Raw genomic sequence first — 15,508 nt, 5'->3', positions numbered from 1 at the left:
CTCACAAGGGTAGGGAAAACTTCTCCCAAACAACCAACAATAGCAACACAAACAAACGAACAAGAGCTCTAGGTCTTGACCTGTGGGCTGCAGACACACTGAGGTGCAGGGTTTCTCATGGTAGATGCCCATCGTAGTATGGAGGTGTGGCATTTCCCCAGAGAAAGATGCCTACAACAGAATCCAGAGCCATCAGTGAGGGGGAGCTGAGTCTAGGGCTTTTGAATGGAGCCAGCTTTCTTAACGGAATTTGAAATAGTCACAAGTCAGTGGCACCTCTGGCTTCCAACAGAAGCATCTGCAAATTCTTTTTGGAGGCACGAATTCCCAGTTTAGCCCTGTGGGATTCCCACAGTTTAAGGCCAATATACAAGTTTAAAATAAAATATCAGTCAATAAGCACATTAAGAAGTCAGTCACTTGAATGACATTTATCAAAAATAAATGAAAACAGGAAGTCTGGGTGGCTCAGTGGGTTAAGCCTCTGCCTTCAGCTCAGGTCATGATCTCAGGGTCCTGGGATCAAGCCCCACATTGGGCTCTCTGCTCAACAGGGAGCCTGCTTCCCCTCCTCTCTCTGCCTGCCTCTCTGCTTCCTTGTTATCTCTCTCTGTCAAATAAATAAATAAAAATCTTTTAAAAAAATTAAAAATAAACAAAAACAGATTTAGACCCCCCCATTCCATACAAGGAGAGCAGATAATTGGGATTGCCTGATAGAGAATCTAGAATAGCTGTGTATGAACTGTTTGAAGAAAGAGGACAGAATCACAGCTGTGAACAAGCAACAATAGACTATCAGGAATGACCAGGCATATTGGAAAATAAATGAATTTATTTAAGGAAATGAAACTTAAACAGTGAAATATATAATTATTGAAATAAAAATTCAGTGAAAGGGTTAGTTACCGGACATAGCAGAAGAAAGGACTACTGAACTGGAAGGTAAATGTCAAGAAATTACTGAGATCGAGAATCACAGTGCCTTCAGAATATGTCTGTCCAGAATCTGGTAGGATTTGAAGCCTCTTAGTTCTTGAAGGATTCATAGGGTCTTTGAATATTAGAAAAGTTTTTCTTCTTCACTAATCAGTAGAAGAGTAATGTACAGAACTGTTCTTACTGATGAACTTTGGTGAGGAATGTTTCCTTTTTTTCTCATTGTAATGATGTATCTTTTGGGATTTTATTTAACTCTTGTTCCCATGTTTACTTTTATATTCAATGTTATTGAGTAATTGATGACAAAAAGATGGAAAATGTAAAGAGAAGTTTAGAAGTATTGAAGGCTAGAATAAGGTCTAACACTTCTCTAGTTCATGTCCGAACTGATAAGCAAGTGAGACCATGATGCAGAAAACATGCCCAAGAGAATAAATGAAAAATCCATTCCAAGGCACACTGCAGTGAAACTGCAGAATACTGAAAACTAAGAGAGTGTATAAAAGCAACCAAAGAGAAAAGAAAAAAAAAAAAAAAAAACGCTTCAAAGTCAATTGACAGTAGCCTCTCCACAGCAACAGTGGAAGCACAAAGATCATGGGATCTGAAACGAGATGGAAGATAACAAAGTTCTCTGTAATCTTTCAGCAGTGAGAGAGAGAAATAAAACTGTTTACAGGTTCAAAAAAACCTGAGAAACTGAAGTTATAAATTTCAAGGATAGTAAACCATAGAGAGCAGAAGATATTTGCAATACCTGGAACAGACAGCAGATTAGTATCTAGGGTATATAAAGAATTTCTAAAATTCAGTTTTAAGGAAGAGACTGTTGGGAACTAGGGAATGAAAAATCAGGAAAATACAAATTAAGATCACACTTAGATTCTGTTTGACACATACTACATTGTCAAGAATTAAGAATCTGATAATACCAGTTGTTAGAGGGAATGGAAATTGATTAAAAAAACACTCTGAAAACAGTTTGGTGTGATCTTATAAAATTTCACATTCACTTATTGCATAATCCAAAAAACCCCACTCCTAGGTAACTCTTGTACATGTGCATCATAAAACATTTACAAAAATATTTATCAAAGCACTATTTGTATCAAAGCAAAATATTGGCAACAATTTAAACATCCATCAACATGAGAAGATATCAATAAATTGTGGGATAGTCATATAATAGAATATTACAAAATTGTGAAAATGAATGAATCCTAACTTTTCACAAGAAAGTAGATAAATTTTAGAAACCTAATACTAAATTTAAAAAAATGAAAATCCCAAAGTACTATATGAAGCATCATACCATTTAATAAAGCCCACAACAAGCAGAACTGATCAATGTATTACTCAATTTTTACATATGGTATGACAAAACTGTATTTTCTTTAAGGCCAAGAAAACAATAAACACAAAATTGAGAATAATGATTACTTTGTCGAGAGGACACAAAGGGCAGGAGTTGAATAGGGCAAGAATTTCCGGTCATGATTTTAAATCTCAGCAGTGGGCTCATGTGTGATAATATCTTGTTATGTTTTATGATTACATGTATTTTCTACATGTTTGTAATTCATATTGCATTTAATAAGGTAACAAAAAAGGAATTGCCTTGTGATATCTCAGTCATGGTTTAGGATAGAGAAATATCAGAGATGGCCCAGAAAGGAACTTAAGGGACATACATTTTCAAAGATTCAACAGATTTTGATAGAAAACTACTGTTGGTATTTGGGTCATCTCCATTGGCTCCCCATGGAGCTCACAATTTTAATTGGGCTTTGAGGTAGGGACAGAAAATAAACACTTAAATATAATAAGTAAATTTAAATATAATATATAAATAAATATATATAATATATATTAATATATAAATAAATATAAATTTATATATATAATATAAAATAAATATAAATTTAAATTTAAATATAATAAGTAAATTATATGGTATGTTAGAAAGTCCTAAGTGCTATTGGGGGAAAAAAAAAATACAAACCTAGAGTAGAGTGAAAGAGACCAGGAGCTCCAGACAAGAGGCGGGGGCAAGGACAGGCCACAGTATTAAATAGGGTGTGTAAACCTCATTGAGAAGTTGAGATGTTGGCAAGACTTGAAGGCAGTGAGGAGAATAAGCAGGTGTATATTTAGAGGAAGAGCTTTCCACCTGAGAGAGAGAAGTCAGGAGTGACTTCAAAGAGGTTGGCTTGGGGAAAAAAAAGAGTTTGGCTTGAGAGATTCAGAGGGTGATTGTACCACCTGAGACTGTGAAAGCTGCTGGTAAAGTGAGCTCGCCGGGAACGGTCCAGAGTTTCAATGTTGGACGTGCTGGGTTTGGTAGCTGTTGGATTTCCAAGTGACATGTCAAGTCAGCAGTAGAAATACTTGTCTAGAATTCAAGACACAAATCTGGAGAAAGTGAAAATGCATGTCCGTGGCGGGACCAATACCAGTTCAGGGATTTTGTACCAAACAGGGCCACATACATTTGAAAAAGTTAAGAATTGAGTTTCATGGAGATGAGCACAGTGGAAATGAATAAGAACACTCTGAGAACAACAACAAAAAAATGGAGTTAGCAAACATTTCCAATTAAAATTTCTTTCAGGTCTGTCAATAAAGTACAAATACAACAGAATTCAATTAGCCCAGATCAGTCTATTTGCTGTTTTAAGATGGCAGTCCATTGTCTGAGGATCTGCATATTACTTCTCCTGTTCTTTCCTATTATTTTTTTTTGTAGGCTATGACAGTTATGAAGCACTCTTTCAACTGCATAAGTAAATGAAACCAATTCTGTAGGAAATTATGCAACATAGAGAATTCTAAAAAATTATCCACATGTGGATTTTTATTGGCCCTGATCATGTTTTAGAATGAAGTGATTATAACTTGGCCAAATGGCTTAGCACAATAATAAAGGCTGGGGCATGCTGTTGGAATGATTTGCAGAGAGACTGAACTGATTACATGGTGTTTTATTTGCATTACATTAAATCCAGAGCACTTCTTAGAGCATGCTGAGATCCACATGTAGAGCCAAGATACATTGAATGACATCAGTTGGATATGGTCACTGTTTCAGAGCTAAAGAAGGACACTGTGATCTTCTGTTTCTGTATCTTATAGCAAAGAAAACTGGCAGTTAAGTGACTTGTCTGAAGTCACCAGTGACAGAGCCTGCCTTTTCTGATACCTAGGCCAGTGTGCCTTTTGCCAGATGTTGCTGCTTCCATGTGTCATAAAGACCTAAGATTTGCTTCTTTTCTCCATATCCTTTGGCAGGGTTTCTTCCGGAGGACAATCAGATTGAAGCTCATTTACGATAGGTGTGACCTTAACTGTCGGATCCACAAAAAAAGTAGAAATAAATGTCAGTACTGTCGGTTTCAGAAATGCCTCGCTGTGGGGATGTCTCACAATGGTAAGTGAACACTTAGCACCCATACTTTACTGTTCTCATTATGGCTGCCAGAGAAGGAGGCTCTAGGGCCATTGCTGAAAATGTGTACAGTTTCCCACAAAATGCCAAATTACAGAACAGTATATGCTGATAAAGCATTTCTCATTTCCGTCAAATTCTGGGCTTTTAGTGTAGAATCCTTCTCTCTGTGGTTGGGCATCTGCCATGATGGGAGAGAAGATATGAAAATATGAGAAATGGAAGAAATAACTAGTATTTTAAAATGAATATAATGACTGTGATTAGTTTTTTATGTTGCTTTAATAGCATTAAAAACAGAATTATGCTTGTATGTCTCAGTAGTTTCTTTCCACTTTAAATGTGAGAAAATTCTGCAGGTTTCTGAGTATGGAACTTTAAGTGGCATATCAGAATTTAGAATATATCCTTTTTTTCGCCTCTTTACTGTGCAAAGATGATTTTAGGCACAGCCATATCCTCATCTTCAAGGAGCATGCAGACTTGTGGATCAAGGAAAGAATTTTAAAGTTCCACAAAACTTCAGTGTCCATAGAAACATAATAAAACTTTCTGTTTTTCAAACCCATATCGAAAATCAAAGCGTGTCAACTTAAGAGAAAGAATGCAGATGACCTGAGAAGACCCTTGTTTTCATGAATTATAGAACTAACTCATTATAACTAACTCATTATAAAATCATAAAACATAGGCCTGTTTGAAGAAATAGTTCTTGATTTCCATTTAGCTCGGATTGGTGTTGACAAAGTCACAACAAATTGGATAGTAACCTGATAGTATTATATTTGTCAAATATTAGTTCTTTAAAACTCATTATGGGCTCAAGAAATATAAAATGCCAAAGGGATCAAATAAAATCCAAAGTCTCAGTTCACTGGATATTCTGCTTTTTTCTTTCTTTTGCCTTCACCTGTGTCCAAACTGATCTGGTGAAAAAATAATGTTTGAAGTCAGTCTTCATAGGTTAGGACTCCAAAGCATCTGTGAAAATTAAAGTTATATTCCGTCATACAGATGTTTGGTTTTCTCAGTGGACAGCTTCAAAATATTTGAGAATCACTCATTGGTTGACATCCAACTCTTTAAAAAGAGATCACAAAATTATAGTTTTATAATTAATGTGGGTTATTTCCTCTAAAGGCAAGAATATATTATGAAGAGATCTATCAGCTATCCTGGGCAGGAGGGAGATTTGGTCTGACTTTCCTCATAGTTGATTACATCTGCTATGTGGCAGTAGACAACTGCAGGCATTGATTGCAAAATAATTTACTGGTTTGATTCCATCAATTTCCTTTCTGTTTCAGACTTCATAAAACATAAGGGCACATTTTCAAATCAAGGGTTATGTTTTAGATGATGTAATCAAGTTGCAGTAAACTTGTTTTATAATTTCTTCATAAAGAAGAAATCTTTGACTTTGAAATCATTATTACCAAGACTGCCTAGAAAAGCATCCCATGTCTTCTTTTAGTGGTATTTATTTTTTGCTCTTTAAAAATTTGTCACTTCAAAAAAAAAAAATTGTCACTTCACATATATTTCCTGTTGCTTGCACACATTCATGTAAAATACGTCTCCTTTTACTTATCGTTTATGGGCAAATAATATTTAAAGGCCAACAATCTATGTAGTATTGATGGTATAATTTTCTCTTCCCAGGAAAGTCAAAGAAAGCCCATAAACTTAATAATACAGTCATCATTTGATTTCAAATGACAATTTATTCTACTTAGAGAGAAGAGCAGTCTTGATAGGGAGTGTTCAGTTCTTTTTGGAAAGACAAAAAAAAAGGAGTTAAATGTTCTGGCATCAAAGACTTACGAAGTTCAAGATTTACAAGATTGCAACTGTGACTAAGAAAATCCCTTCTAAGAGGTTTTTATGGGAATGTGTTTGCAGCACAGAAAATATCCATTTGATCTGTGTGCAAGAAGGAAAACTCAACAGTGAGGTTTTGAGTAGTTTTGCCTGTTATCCTGAGAAAGGAAACATTTCCAAATACAAAGTTTTCTAGGAGGTTGTAGTAACTATTTAAAATTATTTTGTTAATTTATTAATGTTTTATGTGAATGGACCTCACTGTAATAACCCAACTAACTTGTCAAGAGCCCTCTAGTGTTACACCAAAATCAGGACCTCAGTACTTTCAGTACACACAAGAAGAGATGAACACCCTCCCAAAGTAATTGACTCCATTCTCTGTTGCTGCTGTTTCTGCTCTTTGGTTTCTGTTTTATCCTTTTGATGCCTGTAGCTTGTGCATTAGCCACCCACGCCCAGCCTTAAAGGAGGCTTCTGAAGTAACCTTCAAGGAATCCTCAGGGCCCTGAGGAACATCATTGAAAAATCGCTGAAACAATGATTGCTAAATCCTTTCAACTTGGAAAGTTCTGTGATTCTACATAACTAAAACAAGCGACCTCCCTGAATTTTTCACTTTTCAACAAACTGGACCATATTTTATAGACATTGTCACCGTTTTCTCAAGTATGTAGGTATCTGGCATCTGTCGACTACCTGAATTTAAAAGTTTCTACCTGTATGTTTTGGTGCCATAAAAATATAATTCATGTGCCTGAATCGGGTCTTCTGGATGTTCTGAAAAATTGCTTAGCAATTTAAAGCAGTACATTTGATGGTCACATAATGATGTAGCCTGAGTGTACAAATCCAAAGCAGTCAAGGCTAAGGAAAGATTTTTTCTATGCCACTGAGATTTGAATGAAAATTATACTTTTCATAAATATAAAAATTAGTGAAACCTTAACTCTAGTGACCAGGACATTCTATTATACAAATTAGGGGGGGTTCTGTTGTTTTGTTTTGTTTTTTTTAAAGCTGACAGCTTTAAAAATAATTTCTCAGGAGCTTCATAAAAATCCAGAAAAAATGGTTTTACAGATATTTGTGGTACTCAGCATTTTTTAAGGCAGTTCTCTCCTTCCTTGTGAAAAACAAAAGCATGAATGGCAAATAAGTTTACTTCAGTGTGTTAGGGTTTTTTTCTTTAGTCTTCTTTGTAATATAAAAGAAAATTACCCAAATGTTGATTTTTCAGAAAATATCACCAAGTAAAAAGTCCCAACACATGGCAGCTGTGTGCTCAGACTGGCTAGGCTTTCATAGTTGCCTACACGCTAGCTTCTACCTCCCTTTCCCACTGCTGCCCTTTTCAACTTAAACTTGAGGTAAACTGTGTACTTTGCCGTTCCTGCACAGTGCTCTATGGTGGGATACCTCTGGGTCTCCGTTTATTATGTCTTTTGGTTCCCTGTCACAGTTCTACCTGGCATTCAAGACCCAGTTGAAATGCCGTCTTCCATGAGACTTTCTAATTCCCCATCTTCCTCTTCTGTGTGTTTTATACATTTCCTGAGAAACCACACTGCTTTCTAAAGCAAGGGAGGGATCAGATCTATATTACCAAAAACTAAACTACTGACAGCTGTAAAAAGGATAGACAAATAGGGAAATTCATCAGAGGACAAATGTAATGTTGTGCATTAAGACAATGGGAAGAGTGAGTGAGGAGAAATGAAATTGAGAAAAATGTCGGAGCATGATCAATGAATACAAGTGTCTGAGGGAAAGAGAGATTGTCAGAAATTGTTCAGGGTGTCTAATTGGGTGGTAGGATGAATTAACCAAGAAAGGGAAACGGGAAGAAGAGACAGTTTAGAGGAGAAAATCAGAAGTTCATTTTTAAAGTTGCATTTGAGGGTCTTATGGGATAGCATCCGTGTATAAAGAAATACAGGAACAAGAGAAAACGCAGGATCCAAATCGCAGGAAAGAGAGGGCAGCAGTCATTAGCACATTTTGTTAGTCAGAGAGGAGATTGAACTAGGAACAGCAGAATAGAAGGGAAGGAAGAGGGGCCATCAAAAAGGTCTGGAAAATAGGCAGAAAGATAGGAGAACCAGAAAAGCAGAAACGGCGATGAGAACAAATTTCAATTAAGAGGGTGGAGAAGGTCAACAGTAGCAAAAGCTGGGAGAATGCTGGAGAGCTCAAGCAGAAACGAGAACTCTGGAGAGGCCCCTAGATCTGGCTGTTAGAAAGAACATGGGGAACTTTTAAGAGCAAAGTTTTGGAAATTTAAATGAGGCATAGGAAGATCTTGTAGGTGGTTGGGATGTAAATGGTGACAAGCACAGGCAGAGAAGGAAGACTCCTCTTTCAGTAACCTCAGTGGTAGAGGAAAGATAGCCCAAGGAGAAGGTTATAACTAGGGTCAGAATCTGCTCTGGTGGAAGGGAAGGAGCTAGTGAAGAGGGGTGCATGAGAGAAAATAATCCATATATATGTAGGTTCTTCCCGCCTAGACACAGCCTTCCATCCTGTGTCCCCAGTCCAGTCTGTCTAGCTCATGTCTTGCATCAAACATGGGTTTAATGAATGAATTAAATGATACCAGGTAAGACTTCGGGGAACTGGAGATAGAGTCATGTGAGGCAAAGGTGTTTTGCCCATCTCTACCTTGGAAAGAAACCTAGACAAATGTTTAAATGTCCTCTGCAAATAGTTTGAAGATGTTACCCCTGAATAATATGGTGCTAAGGCTGCTCCTTGTTTTACGTAGAGGAGCTAGAAACCATAATAAAATAACCATAACCATAGTTATTAGATTCCCAAATCCTGCAAAACCTCAAAATGCACAAGTTTTTTTCTCAAGAAAGAGAGGTGGAAAAATGTAACTGATTGGCAACAGTCATATTAAAACCAATAGTGTTATATGTCTTATTTAGATGATGAGGCTTTTGGATAATAAACGTGTTAAAATTGACCATGAGACATAGCCTTAACAATTGTCAAAAGTCTAATATGATTGCATAGTCACCCTTTGTATGTTGAAAGACAAAGGTACTTTTAGTAAGACTCAGTTCATTCTTTTGTTTTCTATTAATTTATAATTTTGAAAATCGTTTTAATTCATCTTTTAACTAAGTACCATTTTGTCTTTAAGTGCTCCTACAATTAGGTATTTAAAAAACACATTATTGTCATTAAGAAGTATTGTTTCTTAGCACTGTACCAAGTTCCAAAGAACAGGATATCTAAATCTGCATGTGCAGATTTTATGTGGAGTTTGTGTGTCCAGTAAATCATACTAAATACACAGTATTGAATACGTCATAAGCTAGTAGTGAATTGCATTCAGTTCAGTAAAACTATATTATATAAAGGTTAACTAATATATTTTCACCAGAAATTAAGTCTCTGCCAAACCTGTTCTTCCTGAAGGCTACATACTGATTCTGATACTGACAATTTTTTTCAAACCTAGATACATGAATTCTCTATAGGTGATTAATTATCCCATATATGACACTGAATGCCAGTGTTCTGGAAGTTGCTCACTATGTCAGATGATAGATCTATAGAATAGACAGAGTGTGTCTTTCCCCCCACCCCCATCCAGGGGCTCAAAGACAGGACAAATATTGCTTTAAAAAAAAAAAAAAGAGGTGCTGGGGGTTCGGGGGTGGGGAGGATATGTGCTGTAGTGAATGCTGTGAAATGTGTAACCTGATGATTCACAGACCTGTACCCCTGGGGCAAATAATACATTATATGTTAATAAAAATAATTTTTAAAAAATATATGGGGATTAAAAAAGGGGGTGTAGGGTGTTCTGCAGTACTGTGTGTCATCAAGATTTGTAGAATTTTATAGCTAAATTTAAAGTTAAAAGAAAGGTCTTCTTTTCCAAGTCCCTCATTTTATAGATAAAGGAGTTAAAGACCAGAGAAGTCAAGCCACTTTTAGCCAGTTTTTCACTGAGCTAAAACTAGAAAGTAGACTTCCTGACCAGTTGAAGTGCAGTGTTAATTTCATTGCCTTCCAGAGAGGCCAGAAGTTCTCCCTCTGTGACTCATAATAACACATGGAGCACGTTCCTCTGTCTTTTAAGCAGGAGTAGATGTGGGAAAATACTCTTGCATACATACAGGCACACTCAGCCTTTATACTTCTGGTCCCCAATCTAGAACTTCCGTCTTCTTTTCTAAGCTCTTAACTTCAGTCTTAAAGCAAACAGCAATCCAGCGGGAGAAATAAATACTTCCTCTGTTGGTCCTCAGATTCTTCCACCCAATGGGTGGAAACTGAGTTTCAAGAATTAGTACACCATTCCTTAAACAAGTTAAAGACAGAGAGAGATTTACAGAGATAGATTAGGTTTTCATGATTTGTTCTTTATCTATGGGAATGAATTTAGGTCTTTGTGCCATGGTTACCCTCCTGGTCTATAGTCCACAGGAACCATGGTACCATGGATGTCCTAGACCACTTCATCCACAAGTAATAAAAGCTATATTTATTAAGCATTACTATGTGCCATGCACTGTGCTGAGCACTTTCTGTGCCTTATCTCATCATTTCACATACAGTTGATAGGTATTATCACATGGGACTCAAAAGCAACAAAATAAAATAGACATTTTCTCTCTTAAAAAATGCATACAAATAAAAAATGGCATTTTCTCTACAACTTCAGATTTCTGTATGTGTTCGGCAAATTTAGTTTCACCAAATGGGGAGTATTTTTTAAATTCCTTTGTTGAAAATGCTAAAATCACCAAATAATTAGTTGCACTGATAGTTCATTGAATCTAATGTACAGCATGAGCATTTAATGATACAGAAAATTTGTTCATAAGATTTAAACTTTCAGGGGAACTTCGACTTATAAAAATTCACATTTTATTTAGATTATAGCAGAAGGCTTTCACATTAATATATCCTAATTCTAAAATGATTTTTAGAAGTCATTTTGAGCTATTTTTTAGTAGGTTACAGAAAAGCAAGATTAGCAAATGTAGTAATTGTCTTTGTTTGGCTGGGTTTTTTCCTAACAGAAATTTTATTTTATTATTCTTCTAATTGAAATATTGTTGACACACAATGTTACATTAGTTTCAGGTACACAACATAGTGATTCAGTGTCTCTATATGTTCACATGCTATGTTACACTTACCTGTGTGTACATATGCTACACTTACCACAGTGTAATGACCCTCTGTTACCATGTACCATTAGCTATATTCCCTATGCTGTACCTTTCATCCCTGTGACTTACTCCTTCCATAACTGGAAGTCTGTACCTCACACTCCTCTTTGGCTGTCTGTTTATTTTAAATTAACTTTTTTGATTATCTTTTGAAAGAAGTGCTTTCCTAGGCATGTAAACTTGAGTGTATATTTATACTTTATTACCTATAAAAAATGTAACCAGAGCCTAGAGCAACATTGGGCACACAATAGACATTCAAATAATGACTCATTGAGTGAAAAGAGGGTACTGTGCACTCTATACAGATTGTTGGTGATACTAACGCCTCTGTTTTGGTATAGAACATTGGTGGTCTCCAGTCTTTACACCAAAATTTCTTCTCCTTTCAATATGCCATAATTCTTACTGGGTGCTGCTTTTATGATCACTTTCCCAGACGTCCCTGGGTACATATTGTCTCATTTTCTGTTTTTAAACCTGATGCTTTAAATTCATCAAGCATTTGTTGCACCAGGAGCAAAAATGAGAGAACCTGGTACTCATAGATTCTAGTAGAATAACCAATATAGGAGCACAGTCCTGGTTTGCTACCTGAGCTAATAGATGCATGCAACAGAAGCCCATCATTTAGGAAGGTTTGCTGAACTGTCCCAAACGGCAAGTTTTTGATACACTCCTCACTGGGAGTAGGGCTGACCTATCAGCATCTTCTAGGGAAGATACATAATTTTTTAAGTTATCAAGTGATTCTAATATGCCCTGCCTCCCCTCTCCTCCTCACTTCTCCACTGAGAACTGCTGACGTACAGGGAATAAACATAGTACAGGGAAACAAATGTCTGGACAAGCTTCCAGAGAAGGATTTCTAAAGGGATCTGCTATCTGGTTCTCAGGTTGTTGTTGTTTTCCTGTTTTATTTCGACATATATTCTACAAAGATTTAATATGTGCTGGACATTATACTAAATGCTAAGGATATGGTAACGAGCAAGATTCCTGCCTTCGTGCAGATTACATAAGGGAGGCAAGAAAACACTGTCAATTACTCGGATCAGTGCTCCAAAAGAGAATACAATGAGTAATGAGATCATATCCTGAGGGGCCTAAACAAATCTGGGTCAGAGGGGTGGGGGACTGAGATAAGAACATGAGCAACCATTCATCGCTGAGGCCTAAGAGAATGGGGAAGAGTGAGTAGAGAGACAAGATTTTTGACAAAAAAATGGCAATTGTTTAAAGATTTCCATTTGAAGAGGTTATGGGCAGAGGATATATTTATCAAATGGATATAAGCTAATTAATTTAAAAGCATCCTAACTAAGAGGTAAGATTCTCTTCCTCTCTAACTGGGAGGTCTTTAAGGAGGCCCCCATAAACACAGTAGTTGTGCTCGTTAGTGATAACGCTTATTTGGGGCTACATAAAATGTATTTATGAATTTGAGACTTGGGGGTGTGCTGCAGTCTCTCCTCCAGCCAATTGAAATGGAATTCACCAAGTATTCAGATGGAAATGTGTTTATGTGCTTTAGTGTCTTAGGGTAGAATGCTACCTTTAGCATTATAACATATAGCAGGAAACCATCCATTTATTCATTCCTGCATTCAGCAACCATTGAGGGAGCACCACTAAGTGCTAGAGATATAGATGAGTATGACCAACGCTGCCCTCAAGGAGCTACAGTGTGGTGAAGGAGATGGTCATAAAAACACACCTCTGTGCTACCATCTAGGGAGGGTAAGAGTAGAGCTGTGCGGAGGGCAGTGTTGACTGTGATATCCACATGTCCTTATGGGAAAATACAGAGAGTCCAAAGCACAACCCAGAAGTAGTATTATTCAAAATAATAATTTGCACACCTGGGTGGCGCAATCGGCTAAGTGTCCCACTCTTGGTTTCAGCTCAGACTGATCTGAGGGTGGTGAAATGGAAGCCCACATGGGGCTCTGCACTTATCGGGGAGTTGGCTTAGTTTCCCCTCTCTCCCTCTCTGTCCCTCCCCCCTGCACTCGCACTCACAAGTGCTCAGGGTCTCTCTCTCTCTCTCTAATATATGAATAAATCTTAAAAAAAAAAATATTTTGCAGATTGCATTGGTACAGGGTGAAGAGGGGAAGAAAAACCATCTTAGTCAAAAAAGGTACAGAAGATTTTTTCCCCCTACCTAGGCCTTACTAACCTCTGGTAAATGTTCCACTTTGCCTTTCTTTCTTTAGTTTTCTTCTTCTTTACACTTCCTCACCCCACAGGAAGCCAAATGTTAAGTAAGGAAATGGTCTTTTTGACAAACATCATTAAGTGGTAATCCTGGAGAGTCAAGAGAATGATTATGGCTTCTCTTTACTAAATGTAAAAGTACTCTCTGGTTTAATAACGTGAAAGAAAGCACCATCCATATTTCTTTATAACAGGGACAAAATAGATCATACAGACTCTTGGAGAACAAAGCCGGTCTGTACAACTTTGAATTCAGCACAGTTCTTCCCTTCAGTTTGTGAAACGTGTTGATCTTTTTAGGGCCTGACTTTATGTCAGGTGGTGGGGATGAAAAAATGAGTAAGACATTGTCCCTGGCCTTCAGGATATTGTTCTGTAGTGAGATTAATAAACATGTAAAATGAAAAGTATAGTTTGAAATTGCTGTCATTGAAGAAATTACCTAGGGCTGTTGGAGTACAGGCAATAATAAATTCTGCTTGAAGAAGTCAAGGAAAGCCTCACAAATAAGGTAACATTTGACTTGGGTTTTGAGGGATGAATAGGAGCTGACCCTCACCTATTTTATATGTAAGTAAATACACTTTTCTTTCTTTGCTGAGCTCTTAGATTCTTTCACCTTCTCAGCAAGATCATGCATTAATATTTTTCAGTTAAAAAAGTGAACAGTGTAATTTTTACTGATAGCCTGTGCTATTACCGTGAAATAAAAACCTGAACGAAGCTGGAGTAGAAAAACCAGACCTTGAGCTTGGTGGAGGGGAGGGGGAGCTTTTACTGTGTGGGTGCTAGGACTGGGGGAGAGCAGCAGTGATTCAGTGATACATCCTTGTCATTTCTCTCCCTCTCTAGCCATCAGGTTCGGGCGGATGCCGCAGGCTGAGAAGGAGAAGCTGTTGGCGGAGATTTCCAGTGATATCGACCAGCTGAACCCAGAGTCGGCTGATCTCCGGGCCCTGGCAAAGCATTTGTATGACTCATACATAAAGTCCTTCCCGCTGACCAAAGCAAAGGCGAGGGCAATCTTGACAGGAAAGACAACAGACAAATCAGTTAGTTCTCTTCTGCTGTCTTCATTTGGGGGTGGCTGGGTTTGTGGCGGTGGTTGTTGTCTTGTCTTTGAGAAGATCATTCACCCTGTTACACACACATGTGGGTTGTGTTCAGCTGTTGGCTGTTAGATATCAAAGACTGAAACACAAGAAAGGAAGTGTTTTCAGATAGGTTAAGTAAACCTTATTTTGAAAAGGGAAAAAGTCCTTCAAGTTCTCCTAATAAATTCTGTGAGAAAAGTATAAACCCCGCCCTCCTTCCTGCTGCCCTCCTTCAGGACCCATCTCTTTTCTCTACATCAGAATAACTGGCCACAGCTGCATCCATTCCAGCAGCCCCGCTTGTCTCTGGGAGGGGCCTGACCTCGGTTTGGAAGAGGTATTTGGCCCCGTTATTTTACAGTTCAGGAGAACAGCTAGAGTTACTTAGGAAGTTCCATGTGGAGCATAAAAATACATGTAGACATTATACTCCCTTTCTTTCCTCGTAGCTCTACCGATGGGTCCTGGGCAACGGGAGGCTCTATGCTTTGATTACGTATGTGAATTTTATCTTCTGTGAGGCTCTGTGCTGCCTGGGTTGTTCCTCCCATAGATTCTCAAATATCTACAGGCTCCTTGATTACAGTTTAGAAAACCCGGAAATTATAATTGTTACTAAGTCAGATGTTCCAAAGCAGAAGTCTTTCTGAATAGGAAGCTGAGAAAGCAACATGAAATCTGATTAAAACAAGACACAACACCTGAATTTGAGTTTCATTTATGCCGTCAGCTTGCACTGTGACGTGTGTCACAGCTCTGTCCCTGTTTTCACAGGCAGGGGTCTGACTTTG

At 37.5% G+C, this 15,508-nt stretch overlaps 1 protein-coding gene across 6 annotated transcripts in view; it reads left to right on the top strand.

The window, feature by feature from the left end:
* The window catches only part of PPARG (peroxisome proliferator activated receptor gamma), a 148,108-nt gene that overhangs the window by 106,563 nt on the left and 26,037 nt on the right, over positions 1 to 15,508 (top strand). For all 6 annotated transcript variants that reach the window (XM_044252973.1, XM_044252975.1, XM_044252974.1 and 3 more), the window contains 2 exons: positions 4,231 to 4,369; positions 14,476 to 14,675. In XM_044252973.1, coding sequence (XP_044108908.1) covers positions 4,231 to 4,369; positions 14,476 to 14,675 — 339 coding nt within the window. The remainder of the gene's footprint in view (positions 1 to 4,230; positions 4,370 to 14,475; positions 14,676 to 15,508) is intronic.

The sequence above is a fragment of the Neovison vison genome, chromosome 6 (assembly GCF_020171115.1).
Source record: "Neovison vison isolate M4711 chromosome 6, ASM_NN_V1, whole genome shotgun sequence".
Taxonomy (NCBI): Eukaryota; Metazoa; Chordata; class Mammalia; order Carnivora; family Mustelidae; genus Neogale; species Neogale vison.
This window is presented reverse-complemented; position numbering and strand designations above follow the sequence as displayed.